Consider the following 16,191-nt stretch of genomic DNA (forward strand, 5'->3'; position numbering starts at 1 on the left):
CGAGAAGAGCAATCTTAAAATGGATTCGTTCTCTAGTTGGTAGCCAATGAAGTTCCCTAAGTGATGGGGTAATAATGTTCTCTCAAGGGTGTGGAACATATTAAACGAGCTGCACTATTTTCTAATCTTTGAACTCTGTCAAATTCATATGATGTTGCACCAAATAAAAGGAGATTGCCATATAGTCAATACGAGAGAAGACGAAAGCTCTGACAACATGATGGAGAGTATCCTTATCCAGGTACCGTTTGATTCTCCTTAAGTTACGTAACTGAAAATTTATTGATTGGCAGAGGCTAGAAACTTGCTTGCTCATTGTCATTTTTATGAGAATCAAATTGTATACCTAAATTGCTGACAGAATCAGTAGGGTCAATCGATGTATCACCCATATGCAAAGATATCTTCGGCAGTTTCTTAAGGTTTTGGGGAGTACCCAAGCACAATGAACTCAGTTTTATTTTCATTACGCTTAAGCTTGTTAGAAGTCATCTAGTTTTGAACATTAGTAATACACAGCTGCATTTTCTCAATGGCAACTTGCCATTGTATTCTGGGATCAAATGAACAATATAGCTGTGTATCATCAGCATATAAATGAAAGTCTATGTTATGATGACGTATGATATTGCCAAGTGGGAGGGTATAAATTCCAAACATCAAGGGACCCAATATGGACCCCTGGGGTAGCCCATACTCAAAATCAACTGGATCAGAGTATAGGTTATGAATATAGATACCCGACTTAGTCTACCTGAGAGATATGATTTGAACCATAGTAGTGCAGTATCGGAAACGCCTATAAGTCATCCCTCATTCTGTCAAGTAAAATATCATGAGCGATGGTGTCAAAGGCAGCAGACAAGTCCAATAGCACTGGAAATACAGCATTAGACGTATCCAATGCCTTAAGAACATCATCCCGAACCTTCAATGCGTGAGACTTGGTAGGTCTGGGCATGGGCCATTTTTATGGACGAGTGTCCCCACTTTATGTGACCCTACATGTACTTGAAATATTAAAGCTCAGTCACAAGAGAAAGTCTGGGGAAAAGTTGGTCTCACAAGATTAAAACTACATGTAATTATATAGGATTTGAGGCATTGCATGGTGAGGTATCAATATATATTTGGTTTGCGGTAACACCATGTGTGTATCTACTTGCCAGGTAGAGTTGTTCTAAGTGAACTGTCTTGCTTTATTCTACTGCCGTGGAGTAGATAATCGGAGGTTCGGGAGACTTCTCAGTTCTGAAAAGAACTGTCCTGCTTTTTAACTATTACCAGGGCGGATGGTATAGAACATAGACTGGACTACTACTTTGGCTTATAGGATCGTAATTAACTGTACTGCCGCGGAGTCAGTTCTGAATTTGTCTCAACGTTTCGACTAGCTTGCTCTAGTCATCGCACCACAAGGGAAACTGACTGGGAAAATGTTACTTTAATTTAGGGGGCTGAAAAATTGACAAGAGCGGGGGTTGAACCTGTGACCTTCAGATTAATCTCTCCGCGCTTCATCAACATAACAGAGAATGAACTTATCAGCAAAAATAATACCATAAATAACGAGCACATCAATTGATTGAAAAGCAAAAATGAACTACCAATATAATGCAAAATATTGACAAACACAAAATACACTGAAAATCTCCGCTTTTGATGTACATTTCGGAAGCAAAACTGCTTACAACTTTTTTATTACTGACATCCATTACGCACAACTGTTGCTCATTCTTCTTGTCTATTTAATTCTTTACTATATTTGACAGCACATAAGGTAGAATGTCCAGTCAGAATCTTAAAGGAAAATGGGATGACAACATTTAAAAAAAAATCAGACATGAATGTTATACCTTTTATTATTTCCAACTCAATGGTGCATGGGGATCCCGGAAGTCACTACCCCTTCAAGCCCTGTTCATACCTCATTTGAATATGAATGCAAATTTTATGTCACAGTTCTGTTTTCGGTGCGAATATTTCGCATTCAAATTAGTTGTTGCGAAATTTGTGACGTCAAAATTTGTATCGCATTCACATGAAGTATGAACTGGGCGTTAATACTCATTCCAATGTACAATAAAATAATATAATCACCCTAGGTAAGCTTTTACTCTTCCTTTAAAAAGGGCAACTTCGTTCCACTTTCTCAAAAATTTCTCAGCACAACAAATTCTTATCTCTGATTCACTTCAGAAGAGGTTTCTTATATAATTAGCTATTATTATATACTGCACCAATAAAAACTTTTTTTCTGCCAATACTTCATGTATCAAACGGAATTCAACTCAATTGTAAACATCTGTGAAAATACACAGTGTTATAAATAACATTCCTTTTCTTCTTTGATCTTACATAGCTACAAAAATAACATGTTGCTTTAAAGGTCACAGCACTTCAATTAATAACTTGTAAAAAAAAATGCTGCCCCCTTGAACATGTCAGAAATCCTTTCAAGCAGTTGATAAGAAATATACAAATAAACGGCAGCAGAAATTCAACCCACGTTTGTACCTGTATACAAATAATTATCTGTCCAAGAGTTCCTATAAAATACTTCATAAAAGTTTCTATGATAAAAGTTTACCCTTCATACTTCTCATACTTCCTATACATGTCGCTGCGAATGGAGGCTTGTGACGTCAAATTCGCTTCGTATTCGCGGGAAGTATGAACCAGGCTTTAAGCTAATGATCAACCGATCAAGTTTGAAAAAGGTTTAACATCCAGGGTTGAACCTTGTGTCTGTCATGAGTTGATTATTAACTACAAAGTCAGTTTTCAAGTGTCTTTAGTCTCGCTGGATAATGCAGTTTCTCAGTTTTGGTGCCATCACCAGTAACACAAAATTACAGGTTCATACACAACCCCTACTTTCTCATTTGGTGACTGACTAACCTCTTTCAAGAAAAAGTGAGGGCTTAAGCTTTTAAGAAAATCCTGAAATCATGTACAAAAAACTGTGAAATCACTCGCCTGAAGAAAAGAGGTTAAACAAAAGATACATTGCCTAGCAAGGCAGTTTACTGAAGAGGACATGCATACTTTACTTAACTAAGGATACCATGCTTGAATAAATAGTTTAAATAACTGCACTATGCTAATAAAAAGAGAACATTTGCAATCTTTTTGGTAAGTTATTGGGTCACAATCTAGGATATGCTGCACGCCAAAAGTTTTCTCCATTTCTGGCTCAAAAGCTGACATACCCTTGTGTGTAATTTTGGCTCCCCCAAAAACATCCCAGATTGGACAACAAACAGATCACTATCAGAATAACTTGAGGCTTTGAAGAATATATGTAAAAACATAGTCCACTTATAAAACTTTTACCTCATTAAAAAAAATAGTTGAATGGACACTCCTATGGGCTTCTGGCAATCAGTGGAGACAGTTTGTGTGGAGTTGGTTTGGCCTTACAGTGGAACTAGGTCACATTTATAACAGGATAAGACCAAAGTCACACTTCACACAAGAACAATATGCAAAGTGAATTCTTTTGATGCAAACATGCATTATGCGCGCATTGCAACAAGCCAAATTAAAACTAATTTTAACAACTCGTATCAAGTATGAACCAAGCTTTAAAGAAGCACAAAGCAATTACATTTTCTCTGGGAAGGCTTTGGGAAGGTGCTTGGCAGTCAATTTGCTGACTGGAAATGGATCTGACGAATGCCCTGGTTCTACAGGAGCGTCTCAAACGTCTTGCACGTTCTAGGAGCCAAAGAACGCCTACAATACAGTGTACCGCCACAGAGTTCTTCTAAACAGCAACCTTGTGCCTAACTACAGGAACGTACATGATTGAGTGAATATCTGTTATGCATGTCAGAATTTTGAAACCTTCAATGGAAAGCTACAGCATCCTACAAACCGGTCTATTGACCCCTTGCCACACCTACACACGCGGCGACTGATGCCGCGCTCACCATTTTGGTGGTCAATAGGTTTACGTGTAAATGCCGCGTCGCCTTAAATGCGCACTTCACTGAATAACTCACAGTGAAATTGACCACCGAAATGGCGTATCCAAGATTATTCTGATAATGACATCAGGTAAATTGGGTCAATATGCACTTTAACGTATACACGTACTTAACCGATCAAATTACAACAATCCTACAATTCTGACTTTCAAGATGATCCCTACATTCGGGCTCATTTACGAATCGAGGCTTAAAATGCCGGCTGAGATAAACTAAGGAGGGGGGGGGGGGGTTATCACCCCACCCCTTCATCGCTACGACCCTGAGCATAAAAGGAACTGTCAGCAAGCAGCGCTGTCAAACTGAGCCTCATATCTTTCTTGGAGTTAGACTATTACAGATTTTGCCAATCAATGGTCAATAGAGTAATGTTTGCCTCCAGTCTGTGGGCAACCTGTGATGGGATACTGTGTGATAACCACGTCTCATGTAGATGACTGTAATGCTCGTGACTCAAATGAAGCGGGTTGCCACGTCTGCAGAGAGAAAGAAGGAACACATGTGAGATATTGCCCAACTCGACCAACTCAAGCCTAGTTGTTTAGTCTAGTTGGTGAGACACCAGACTTTCTAAGGTTGTGGGTTTGAATCGTGGGTTTTGGGTAATATGCCTGTGATTTTGTTTTCACAGAACTGGGGAAAGTACTGAGTAAACAGTGCTAACACTCATCGGTGTAAGGGTAAAAACCAAAATTATTATTCTTTTTCCCGCCGCAAATTTAACAGTATATTATAACTAGAAACAACCTTTAAAAACTACATGCAATTGGCATTCTCTGGTTGTGTTTTCATAATTTGTACCTGAGATTTAAATCTGGCTCCCCGTACTCATCAAGATAAGGAGTCTGGTGGACGCAGCCTTTGTTCTTGGCTGACATCATCAGCAACTGACACTCTCTCACTCTGCAATCAAATGAAATAATGTAATACAAAAAAAAAGATTATTCCAGGAAAAGAAAAGAAACAAAGCAGATATTACCAACCAAAATGACCTGTGGAACAAATGCAAAAAGTGGTATTGGCTCTAGTTTTTCACCTTAGTAGAGGCATAACAAAATGTTTTCAAAAAAAACCTTTGCCGAAAGCCTACCAGGGTAAAAATGTTAGTCCAATACCACTTTTTGCCCCCCAAATATGTTTACGTTTCTATTTCTGTGATGATGAGACTCCCTAAGACTCCCATGGTGCATAATTTGACTCATGGATCATGAACAATACCAACCCAAATAAACCAATGGCAGGTAAACAAATGTATAAATGGTAAATTTTTCGTGTAATTTTTTATATAACATATTTTTAGACACGCAAAACCAAACAGATTTCACTGTACAAATATTTGTTTTTTTTACAAGTGACAATAAAACATTATTCTATTTAAAATAAAAAACACCAATTGATACATACTAAGCTTTGACCATGAACAAGGCTGTTTTCTGAAGTGGGAATACAATACAGCAAAATTTGCAAAGATCAAGAGTAGTATTTGCAACTTTACATGGTAGACACTCTAGCAACAGGTTTCGCTACACCATGTGATTATCTCTCTTCGAGTAGTGTTGGTTCTGGGTAGAACCAGTGGTTTGACCTCTCAATGTTTTGATCCGTTCCACTGATCTTGAAGATGATCAGAGCATACTGGTCAAAACACATCCTGATATGTGGTTACATGTCTCGTAATTAAATTTAAACGAAGGTTTCAATGATAAAAAGGAGGCATCCTAAACATTAATCGATAGAAAAGACTAACTTCAGATACAATTTTTGGATAAGAAATTTAACCATAAGGCTGCAAGTTTTATCTTAATGTCTGCAAGACAACATTTGTTCCTAAACACCCACCTGAGGTAGAGACCAACGCCCGCTCCGCAGGTCATTGAGTGAGCAGTACACGCCCCCACTGTCTCACCATCAATTTCAGTTTGGCAGCAGTAACTTTGGGAACACACTACAGCACCACAGATCAGACACAAAGCAGGGGCTCTACTGTCACTCTGTGCTCCACTAGCCTTTGGACACCTAGAGGTATTAATAAGGTCGAAAACAGAATAGCGATTGTCATACACATACTTACGCATTGGTAAAAATAGTTTGGGGTATATTTGAAGTGAAAAAGTCACATCCCCTTGAGGTGAAGCTGCCGCTTCCCATGTTGTATCGTAAACTTGGGTGTGATCCCTGGCTAAATGGAAGCTAACGGTTGTCTGGCTTCTGACTGGCATCCTGAACAAAGATATTGAACAAATATGGAGAACCCAAACATAGGGCTAGATAGCTCACTTGGTAGAGCTGCGACATGTTAAAGGCAGTGGACACTATTGGTAATTACTCAAAATAATTATTAGCATAAAACCTTCCTTGGTAACGAGTATTGGGGAGAGGTTGATGGTATAAAACATTGTGAGAAACGGCTCTCTGAAGTGACATAGTTTTCGAGAAAGAAGTAATTTTCCACGAATTTGATTTCAAGACCTCAAGTTTAGAACTTGAGGTCTCAAAATCAATCATCTAAACGCACACAAATTTGTGTGACAAGGGTGTTTTTTCTTTCATTATTATCTTGCAACTTCGAAGACCGATTGAGCTCAAATTTTCACAGGTTTGTTATTTTATGCATATGTTGAGATACACTAACTGTGAAGGCTAGTCTTTGACAGTTACCAATAGTGTCCACTGCCTTTAACAGGAGGTCGCAAGTCATTTTCCCTTGAGGTTTATAATTTGAAACCCATGTCATGACATGGCGAAACGTGCGGAAACAAGGGTGGGTTTTCCCGATATTTTCTCCCGACTCCGATGACAGATTGAGCCTAAATTTTCACAGGTTTGTTATTTTATATAGAAGTTGTGATACACGAAGTGTGGGCCTTGGACAATACTGTTCCCGAAAGTGTCCAATTGCTTTTAAGTCAACAATGGTCATGATAAATAATAAACAATAAATCTTACGTGAATAATGAAACATTGTTCATAAGATCACTGTAGTCTTCAGGGAGGTCAATCAACTGGTTGATCTGAATGGGGAATCTGAAAGAACAAAAAACAATGAGATCGAAAAGGAAATCACAAGAAAATAAGATCATAACAAAATTAAACCGCAAACCAAATATATACATGAATATAAAATTAGATCACAAAAAAGAGTGAGACACAGTTCACCTAAAAAGCAGATTCCACAGAAGCTTGCACATTTTGCAGACTTGCCAAAAATACACTGTGCATAAAGTATTTTTTTAAGGATATATAGGGGAAGGGAACAAGAACACCCAGATATATCAACAATTAAAAACGACAAAGTATAAACTCTCATACTGAGCTCTTTTAGGTAATAGTACCCTAAAAGCTATTGAAAAATGATAAAATACCAATTCAACACAATATGTGAAAAAAGAGGGGCATTAACAAAAGTTACCTAAACTATGGAGTTCACACTAAAACCCCATTGCCACCCTTAAAAGACACCGGACACTTTTGGTACATGTAATTGTCAAAGACGAGTCTTCTCACTTGGTGTATCTCAACAGATCCATAAAATAACAAATCTGTGAAAATTTGACCTCAATTGGTCGTCCAAGTTGCGAGATAATAATAAAAGAAAAACACTATTGTTACCAAAGTTGTGTGCTTTCAGATGCTTGATTTCAAGACCTCAAAATCAAATTCGTGGAAAGTTACTTCTTTCTCGAAAACTACTTTAACTCAGAGGGAGCGGTTTCTCACAATGTTTTATACTATCAACAGCTCCCCCTTACTGGTTACCAAAAGGTTTTATGCTAATAACTATTTTGAGTAATTACCAATCGTGTCCACTGCCTTTAAAGATATAAACAATGATACTCACTAAAAATACGGTTCCCTTTTTAGTAACAATGGAAATCTCTAAAACGATAAAATGGTTACGTAACAAAAAACTTGTATTTAAATACTCCCTTTATAAAAACTAAAAACAAAACTGGTTGTAAACTATTTCAAATCAAATACAAATTGTGTATTACCTTATAATGTTTGCATCTGGGTCATTCAACTGTGACCTCAAGTCTGGGTGCTGACACCACGCCCTGATCAATTCTTGCATAGATGAATCTTGATCATCAGAGACCAGACTAGAAAGGTCAGAGGGCAAAGCCAGGTAGCCACAGAGAGGTTCCACCTCATCCATGCAAAGTCCTAAAACAAAAGATGTATTTGATAGTGTTGATTTAATATAATAATCGTGGCTTTCTTATAAAGCGCTCATATCCATCACTCAGTGACGCTCAAGGCGCTTAAACACTCAATATTTTCCTGTGAGGTATTGTGGAGTTCTTATTTTTGAAGTATGAGACTAATTCCTTCATGTAGCAACATGTAATGGTTTACAAGGTGCTTGGCAACATGTAATGGTTTATAACCTGTGCTTAACAACATGTACTGGTTTACAAGGTGCTTAACAACATGTACTGGTTTACAAGGTGCTGTGAGGAAACATGCAGCCAATCATACCAGGAACACCGGGGCGGACCCCTTGTCCTTTCCATAAGTGCACTGGGTTCTTTTACTTGTACAATGATCTTTAGCTATAACAATATTAATTCCAATGATATGATGGTTTTTCATGGCAGTCTACAATATCGCAGTGCCTCACAATCAACAGCAACAACACCCCCTCCCCCCCAAAAAAGAATCATTCCATCAATCAATCAATCAATCATATGGCATTTGTAGTGCGTCATCATCATAGTTACCTATTCTGAGGCACTTAGCACATTGAAGGAAACATTTTAGACAAAAGAATTAAGAGTGGAGACAAAAAGTGCAATGGACAAAACATCAGAAGTTTCAGAGAGATGAGTCTTCTGGCGTTTGAAGATCAGTAAGGAGTCAAGTGTACAGAGTTGATTGGGTAAGATCATTCCATACATGTAGATTTGGTGCACATGATACAAAGCTTTTATCACCTGATGAAGAATGAGATCTAGGAATGTTCAACAGTAGTATGTTTAAAAAAATAATAATATAAAAAACTTACACTAGAAGAAAAGAAAATACGAAAACAAAAATAAAAAAGATATGCTGAGAGATCTGTTTAATTTGCATGAAGGTGGCAGTTGACGATGCTTCCACACGAGATCTGGATCCTTATACCAGGTTTTGAGACTACAATCATGAGTTTAATTTAGTGTAGTTAGTGTTTTTTTACCTTTCAGCTCCGATGGTGTGGACACTCCAGTGATGAAACGGAAGAAGATTGCTGAACAACGTAAGAAAGGGAGACATGATGTCCTGACATGGTTGAATAATGTCCAGGCATTGGGCTTGACGTCATCAGTAATGCTGTGAAGGACAGAACAAGGAATTGAATTACCTAGCCATCTTAAAAACCCACAGCCGGATATTTTGCTTGGATTTCATTTAGACTGAGATCTGCACTACTGGTTTAATTATGTAAAGGGATCAGATAAAACCACAATACTCAGAGTCAAACAATAGACCGATCCATTAGGCTCCGCCCACGACGCACGTGTGGAGTAAGGACACGTGGGGCTCTCCAATGCCTTTCTGCACAACTCTGCCGTTTTCATGAAGGGACAACATTGTAAAATATCAATAAAAAAAACTAGTTTTGATTTTTATTGGTGGTTTCGAATAAGTTAAACGGTATCTAACAATTCTCTAATTTATAGACCTAAAAGTCGTCTAGTTTCTTAGATATGCTAAGATGGTGAAGGACAAAAACCTCAAGATCGTGAAGGACAAAAACCTCAAGATCCTGGATTTGCCTTTTCACAAACCAACTTCCTATTTGTGTGTTAAAGACACGGCTGGCACAGCGCCTAAAACGAGTGCTCCGGCTTTTTGTGGTTTTGCGAAGAGCCAAAACCTGTGACCAACATTGTTTTACATGCGCGCGCCCCAAACGGCCACAACTTGTTTTTTCGTTTTCTTGAAAAGCCACCTTGTGTATTGCTCTAACGGGTGGAAATTTCCCCTTGCACAGCGCAAAAGTAGGAGATCCGGCTTTTGCGTTTTCACGAACAGCAACACGACGCGCTGCACACAGACCACGTTTTGTACAGTTTTCACGAAAAGGCACTTTTGTTAATTACTCATTAATTAAACCATTATAGACATAATTGGAAACAGATCTCTACTTTCCTGATATGTAAAAATTTCAAAGATTAAACATCGAAAAGTCTACGAACCAGTGATTTCAAAATTAGCTGAACTTCAACCGCTATTTTCTCCAAACATACATTTTTGGCAACAGGGGACAAATTGTCCCTTTGTGAAAACGGTTACGATTTGCAAAGATTAGACTGCAGCAAAAGAGCAAGGCCACTTTTGCAACAATAGCATCTGAAAAAAAGGTTTTATTAAAAATCCCATAGAAAGTCAAACCTGAATATTCTCTCAATGAAATAGATGTTAGGTTACAAAATATTTGAATGACACGCTTTTTCCATTAAAACAAATATTTGAATGGGTGTGACTGGAACAATAAAATCAAGGCCACTGCAAGTTGAGGAGGTATATTGTGCTCTGACATGTGGCAGTCTTAACACTCACCCTGCTAGTTCCCTGACGGCGATGTATGCTCTCAGCATGGCTTCAGCTTGTTGATTACTAGCTCCATCTTGCTCCATAAAGGACTCCTCATCAACTTCAATCAAAAACACAAAAACTTTGTCATTAAAGGCAGCGGACACTATTGGTAATTACTCATAACAATTATCAGCATAAAACCTCATTTGGTAACGAGTAATTTTGGTAACGGGATCTGTTGATAGTATAAAACATTGGGAGAAACGGCTCCTTCTGGAGTGACGTAGTTTTTGAGAAAGAAGTAACTTTCCACGAATTTGATTTCAAGACCGCGAATTTAGAACTTGAGGTCTCGAAATCAAGCATCTGAAAGCACACAACTTCATGTAACAAGGGTGTTTTTTCTTTCATAGTTACTTCGCAATTCCGACAACCAATTGAGCTCAAATATTCACAGAATGGTATTTTATGCATATGTTGAGATACACCAAGTGAGAAGACTGGTCTTTGATAATAACCAATAGTGTCACTGTCTTTAAATTATCAAAATGGAGATATGATTGCACTTTTTTCCTCTCCTTTTTACTCAAGTGCTACCAAAAAGATCCTGTAGCATGCTGCACTGCTTGCCTCCAAGTTGCCTGTAAAAGTTGCCTCATGTGACAAGACCCAAACACTCACCATGTGACTGAATCTGAGCTGTGAGTAGTATCTGTATGAGGTGTGCAGTGAACGTAGCTCTCATAGCATGCTGGCCCTCTATTGGCAAGTTGGTAATGGTAGTCTTAAGTCCAGCCGTTTTATCATTCTTCGGCACGGTGGCGCATGATAAGCAAATACTTGCCTTTGGGATAAACAAAAATAATAAAACATTGGGTTAGCATGAGAGTGAAGTAGTTTCATTAAAGTGGGATTTGAAGATTGATCAAATCCCTGTTTACAGGAAGTTACACCTTAAAGGATTTGGGTGCTTTTTGTAACACAAAACACAATGTCCACAGATTTATGTACATTAAACTTACAGCTTTTCAAGATGTAGAAAGCGTACCTTAAAATATAAGTTGCTGAGGTGCTGTAGTTCTTGAGAATTGAGTAAAACAATGTCATGAAAATACAATTTTACATGCTAAAATAATTTTAGTCTCATGATCACTGAGATGAAAATTCTTTTCATGACATTGTCTTACTCATTTCTCAAAAACTACAGCACCTCAGCAAGTAATGTTTGGAGGGAGGCTTTCTACTATCATTATATTCAAACCGTGTAAGTTTAATGTAAATCTGTGGACATTGTGTTTTTTGCCTATACAAAGTACATAGACCCTTTAAAGGCCCTTACTGCAAGGGTATTTAAGTATTAATAAGCCATTTACATTTTAAAGTTTGAATAATGTCCTAGCTGGTCACAAGTGATCGCTTACAAATTTGGGCGCAGTTGCCAAATGAGGTTTATAACAAATATTTCTATCATCCCATGCAAGCCATGTTAATTTTTGTTTCAATTTTAATACTAAGGAAAAAAAACACTACTTAAAGCCATTTGACATTTGGGCCTAAATTTGCACAGGTTTGTTATTTTATATACAAGTTGTGAAACACGAAGTGTGGCCCTTGGATAATACTGTTTACCGAAAGTGTCCAATGGCTTTAAGAAAAGTTGAATGACACCCGCAAGAAAACTTACCAGTAGAGAAAACAAATCAAGATCTAAGATACTGGGTCCACTGTGGGTGTGTTCAGCAGACAACACTGAAAGAAGAAGGGAAGTTTTCATTTTCACACACTATCCATATTTCGAAAGAAAACAAGAACAGTTTTGTTTTGTATTATGTTTTTAAACATTTTCTGACTGGGTAAAGTATATATATATATATACGAGTTCTAAAAGAATAATTGTAAGATGCTTTGAAGCATCATTTCCAAATAAATCGTTTTGTCAAGGAGGACAAGATAAGAAGCAGAGTCGTCCTCGTTGTTACGAAGTTTTTAAAAGAATTTGAACGGGCTTCCGAGTCTATTTTGTTTTTACTAGGAAAATAATACGATCATATGACAAGGATTGTATAAAACAAATTTGTGCATTGTCGAAGAATATAATAACTTGTTGAAATCCGGACTAATCCATTTTTGGAGAGGATGCGGAGTGAAATGGAATAGTCCAGATTTCACCGAGTGTGATTTCACCGAGACTTCACCGAGACACACATGTCTAGGTGTAGACACCTATGTATTGGCGTAGACACCCATGTCTGGGAGTAGACACCCATGTCTGGGAGTAGACACCCTGGTATTGGCGTAGACACCCATGTCTGGGCGTAGACACCCATGTATGGGCGTAGACACACATGTCTAGGCGTAGACACCCTTGTCTAGGCGTAGACACCCATGTCTGGGTGAAGACACACATGTCTGGGAGTAGACACCCATGTCTAGGCGTAGACACCCTTGTCTAGGCGTAGACACCCATGTCTGGGTGAAGACACACATGTCTGGGAGTAGACACCCATGTCTACATGTACATGTAGGTGTAGACACCCATGTCTACATGTAGGTGTAGACACCCATGTATGGGTGTAGACACCCATGGGCGTAGACACCCATGTCTAGGCGCAGACACCCTTGTCTAGGCGTAGACACCCATGTCTTGGCGTAGACACCTATTTATGGGCATAGGGTGAGGGTTGTACAGAAATAATTGGTCTTTGATACGATTAAGGACCAAACAGTAAATACCTGAAAGCAATCTGACTGTGTGTTTCTGGACGTGGTTCTGCTTGTGATAAAACGTGTTCACCACCGCAAACCGCACCAATGCTTTCAATCCTTCAGTCTACAAATGAAAAAAGACAAAAACGTACTCGCATAAAATATGAAACAAAAATTTGTTTATAAGCAGCCATGTAATAACATTAATCTTTCTTGGGAGAGGTGGTGGTCAAATACATAATAGTATTTCAATCAGACGTTTGATTATTTGCGAAAAAAAGAAGGTTTTGTGGTTGTTTTTACCTGTCTGGAAGACATTTCTCCAAACAGTGGCTTTCCTTTACTTCTGAGCAACAACTCTGCAAAACAAAATAAGAATAAAAGTTACAAAGAAAGCTGACTCTCTTCTGATTTTCAAGGGACTTTTAAAGTCACCTGGAAGTGGTATTTTTTCAAAATAAAGCTTTTGTCACTAATATATGTGTTTTGATGAGTGGAATGTGAATAAACAGTTAACTAAGGTTTTAAAAAATCAGTTCTTATGTTATTTACAGATTTAAGAGTAGACCCCGACCCGAGAGGGCGCTGTTCGTGACGTCAATCGAGGCAGACTTTGCCTGTAATGCGTAGAGTAAACACAATTGCAAAGTACATGTACGGACCAAGTCGTGAGTTTGTACGTTTAAAAAAAAAAAAAAAGGTTTTTTTCCGGCAATGCCGACCAGGTGTATTGCTGCTGAATGCAGAAAAACACTTTTTGAAATGTACCAACTCACGACTTGGACGTACATGTACTTTGCACGTGTGTTTACTATACGCATTGCAGGCAAAGTCTGCCTTGATTTACGTCACAAAAGGGGTAGGCGGAGTCAGCCCCCCAAACAACTTTATATATTTTTTTAACATATAAATCGTAACAAACAATTACTAAAAAAAATTTTTTATTGTTCGTAAGCATATACTCTTATGTTTGAAAAAAAAAAAATTCTATTTCCAGGTGACTTTAAAGACTCATTTGTCTTAATCTATATTTTTTTAATAACAAATGACTTTATATATATTTTTTGTTTTGTGTTGCGTAAATGTTGTACTGCACTATGCACTGAAGTGAGCTTAGTTACGTAATAAACCATCCACGCATGACCGTGGCTCGGCCGCTGCAGAGGGCGACCAAGCCGCGAGCCAATCGTGTTCCAGAATCCAACGTGAGTGTTTGCCTCGATTTATCGATTGCATTCTACCCCCGCTGGGAAGCAACAGTGCGCGACTTGGCCCTCCAGCCGAGGACTTTGGTAAATATACCTAAATAAAACAGCACTATATAAATGTCTGGTTTATTCACATGCATTGTAAATCCAATTCAAAAACTCTGTCCATTTGGAGAGATAAACTGAAGTACTACCAATAATGATAATAATTATAATAACAATTATAATAGTATTAATATAGATATTTATACAGCGCCTTTAAAGGGAAAGTACACTATTGGTAATTGTCAAAGACCAGTGTTCCCACTTGGTGTATCTTAACATATGCATAAAATAACAAACCTGTGAAAATTTGAGCTCAATATTGGTCATCGGAGTTGGGAGAAAATGATGAAAGAAAAAACACCCTTGTTGGACGAATCTGTGTGCTTTCAGATATGAATAAAAGACTTCTAGCTACAAGTCTTTTATTTTTTTAGTGAGAAATGACCTCTTTCTCAAAAACTATGAGGAGGGAGTCTTTTCCCACAATGTTTTATACTATCAACAGCTCTCCAATGCTAGTTACCAAGTCAGCTTTTAAGTTAATATTTGTTTTGAGTAATTACCAAACGTTAACCTTCCCTTTAACAAAGATCAAAGCGCTGAACAATGAATAAAACAAGAACATGCAATAAGACATTAAAACACCTACCAGTTGCCTGTATTGTGTAGGCGCAAACATTCCATGATAAGATTGGTACTCTTTCATTCTCATCATTGGGCATGACTCCCAAACCGACCTTAAGAGGTCAAACAAAAAGAATCATAAACAACAATAACTAGAATTGAAAATTAGAAAATTTATTTTTTGTTAACCACTTTATATCAAGCATGACTCCCAAACCAACCTTAAGTGTTACAGAAACAATAAATCATAAACTAGAATAACTGGATTGAAACTCTGTTTTATGTTAAAGGGAGTGGACACTATTGGTAATTGTAAAAGACTAGCCCTCACGGTTCTGATGGGCCTGGGGGGGGGGCTGGGTATTACTTACAGTATAAGCCGCCTTGGAATACATCCGAATCATCTCCTGTACACTCTTGGAGAAGCTGAAACTGTGAACATGCATGTACAACAAAATGTTCAATAATATTCAATAATCGCCGGACTGGGTCCAATTGCATGTAGCTGTTTTAACAGCAGCAAATACTGCTACGCACATTTTTTTGCTAAGCAAGAAATGAGTGGGCACCAGTTATATAAGCTTTATGGAATTTTGGCCATTATACAAGTTTTCAGAAAACACAAATAAAACCAACATTCCAAAACAAAATTCGGAAAATGAACTTTCCCTGTTTCCCGTTCCTTAAAGAGCAGCTAAAATATATAACCTTTTGCCATGAAGCAGATTATAGAACTTATGCAGCTTCTGTGAAGCAGCATCACCAAGTGTCTCCAGTTGTTGGATAGTCTGTGAGGCCGCGTCACCTAGTGTTTCTAGTAGTCCGGTTCCGTGTAACATCTCAAAACCTACAAAACAATACAATACAAATTATAAGAGGAATATAAGAGATTTCAGGCTAGCATTTGATGAATGACAAATGTTTTACCCCATACCTCACTTACACTTTCATGGAGCATAACAATTAAGTTTCTATGTATATTTGGTTTGCGGTAACACCATACTTGCAAGGTAGAGTTTGTTCTTAGAGAACTGTCTTGCTTTATTCTACTACCGCGGAGTAGATAATCGGGGGTTCGGGAGACTTCTCAGTTCTGA

The 16,191-nt window shown here is 37.9% G+C and overlaps 1 protein-coding gene across 3 annotated transcripts in view; it reads right to left on the reverse strand.

Moving 5' to 3' along the window:
* Window positions 1-1,689: 1,689 nt before the first annotated feature.
* Window positions 1,690-16,191, reverse strand: part of LOC139938236 (E3 ubiquitin-protein ligase UBR2-like) — a 51,431-nt gene continuing 36,929 nt past the window's right edge. For all 3 annotated transcript variants that reach the window (XM_071933662.1, XM_071933654.1, XM_071933647.1), the window contains exons 35-48: window positions 15,803-15,941; window positions 15,466-15,526; window positions 15,120-15,207; window positions 13,521-13,576; window positions 13,245-13,341; window positions 12,196-12,260; window positions 11,193-11,355; window positions 10,536-10,629; window positions 9,169-9,302; window positions 7,985-8,156; window positions 6,939-7,016; window positions 5,832-6,008; window positions 4,794-4,895; window positions 1,690-4,468 (exon numbers count right to left, since the gene is read on the reverse strand). In XM_071933662.1, coding sequence (XP_071789763.1) covers window positions 4,327-4,468; window positions 4,794-4,895; window positions 5,832-6,008; window positions 6,939-7,016; window positions 7,985-8,156; window positions 9,169-9,302; window positions 10,536-10,629; window positions 11,193-11,355; window positions 12,196-12,260; window positions 13,245-13,341; window positions 13,521-13,576; window positions 15,120-15,207; window positions 15,466-15,526; window positions 15,803-15,941 — 1,568 coding nt within the window. In that variant the 3' untranslated portion in view covers window positions 1,690-4,326. The remainder of the gene's footprint in view (window positions 4,469-4,793; window positions 4,896-5,831; window positions 6,009-6,938; window positions 7,017-7,984; window positions 8,157-9,168; window positions 9,303-10,535; window positions 10,630-11,192; window positions 11,356-12,195; window positions 12,261-13,244; window positions 13,342-13,520; window positions 13,577-15,119; window positions 15,208-15,465; window positions 15,527-15,802; window positions 15,942-16,191) is intronic.

Source organism: Asterias amurensis, chromosome 1, assembly GCF_032118995.1.
Source record: "Asterias amurensis chromosome 1, ASM3211899v1".
In the NCBI taxonomy this organism is placed as follows: domain Eukaryota; kingdom Metazoa; phylum Echinodermata; class Asteroidea; order Forcipulatida; family Asteriidae; genus Asterias; species Asterias amurensis.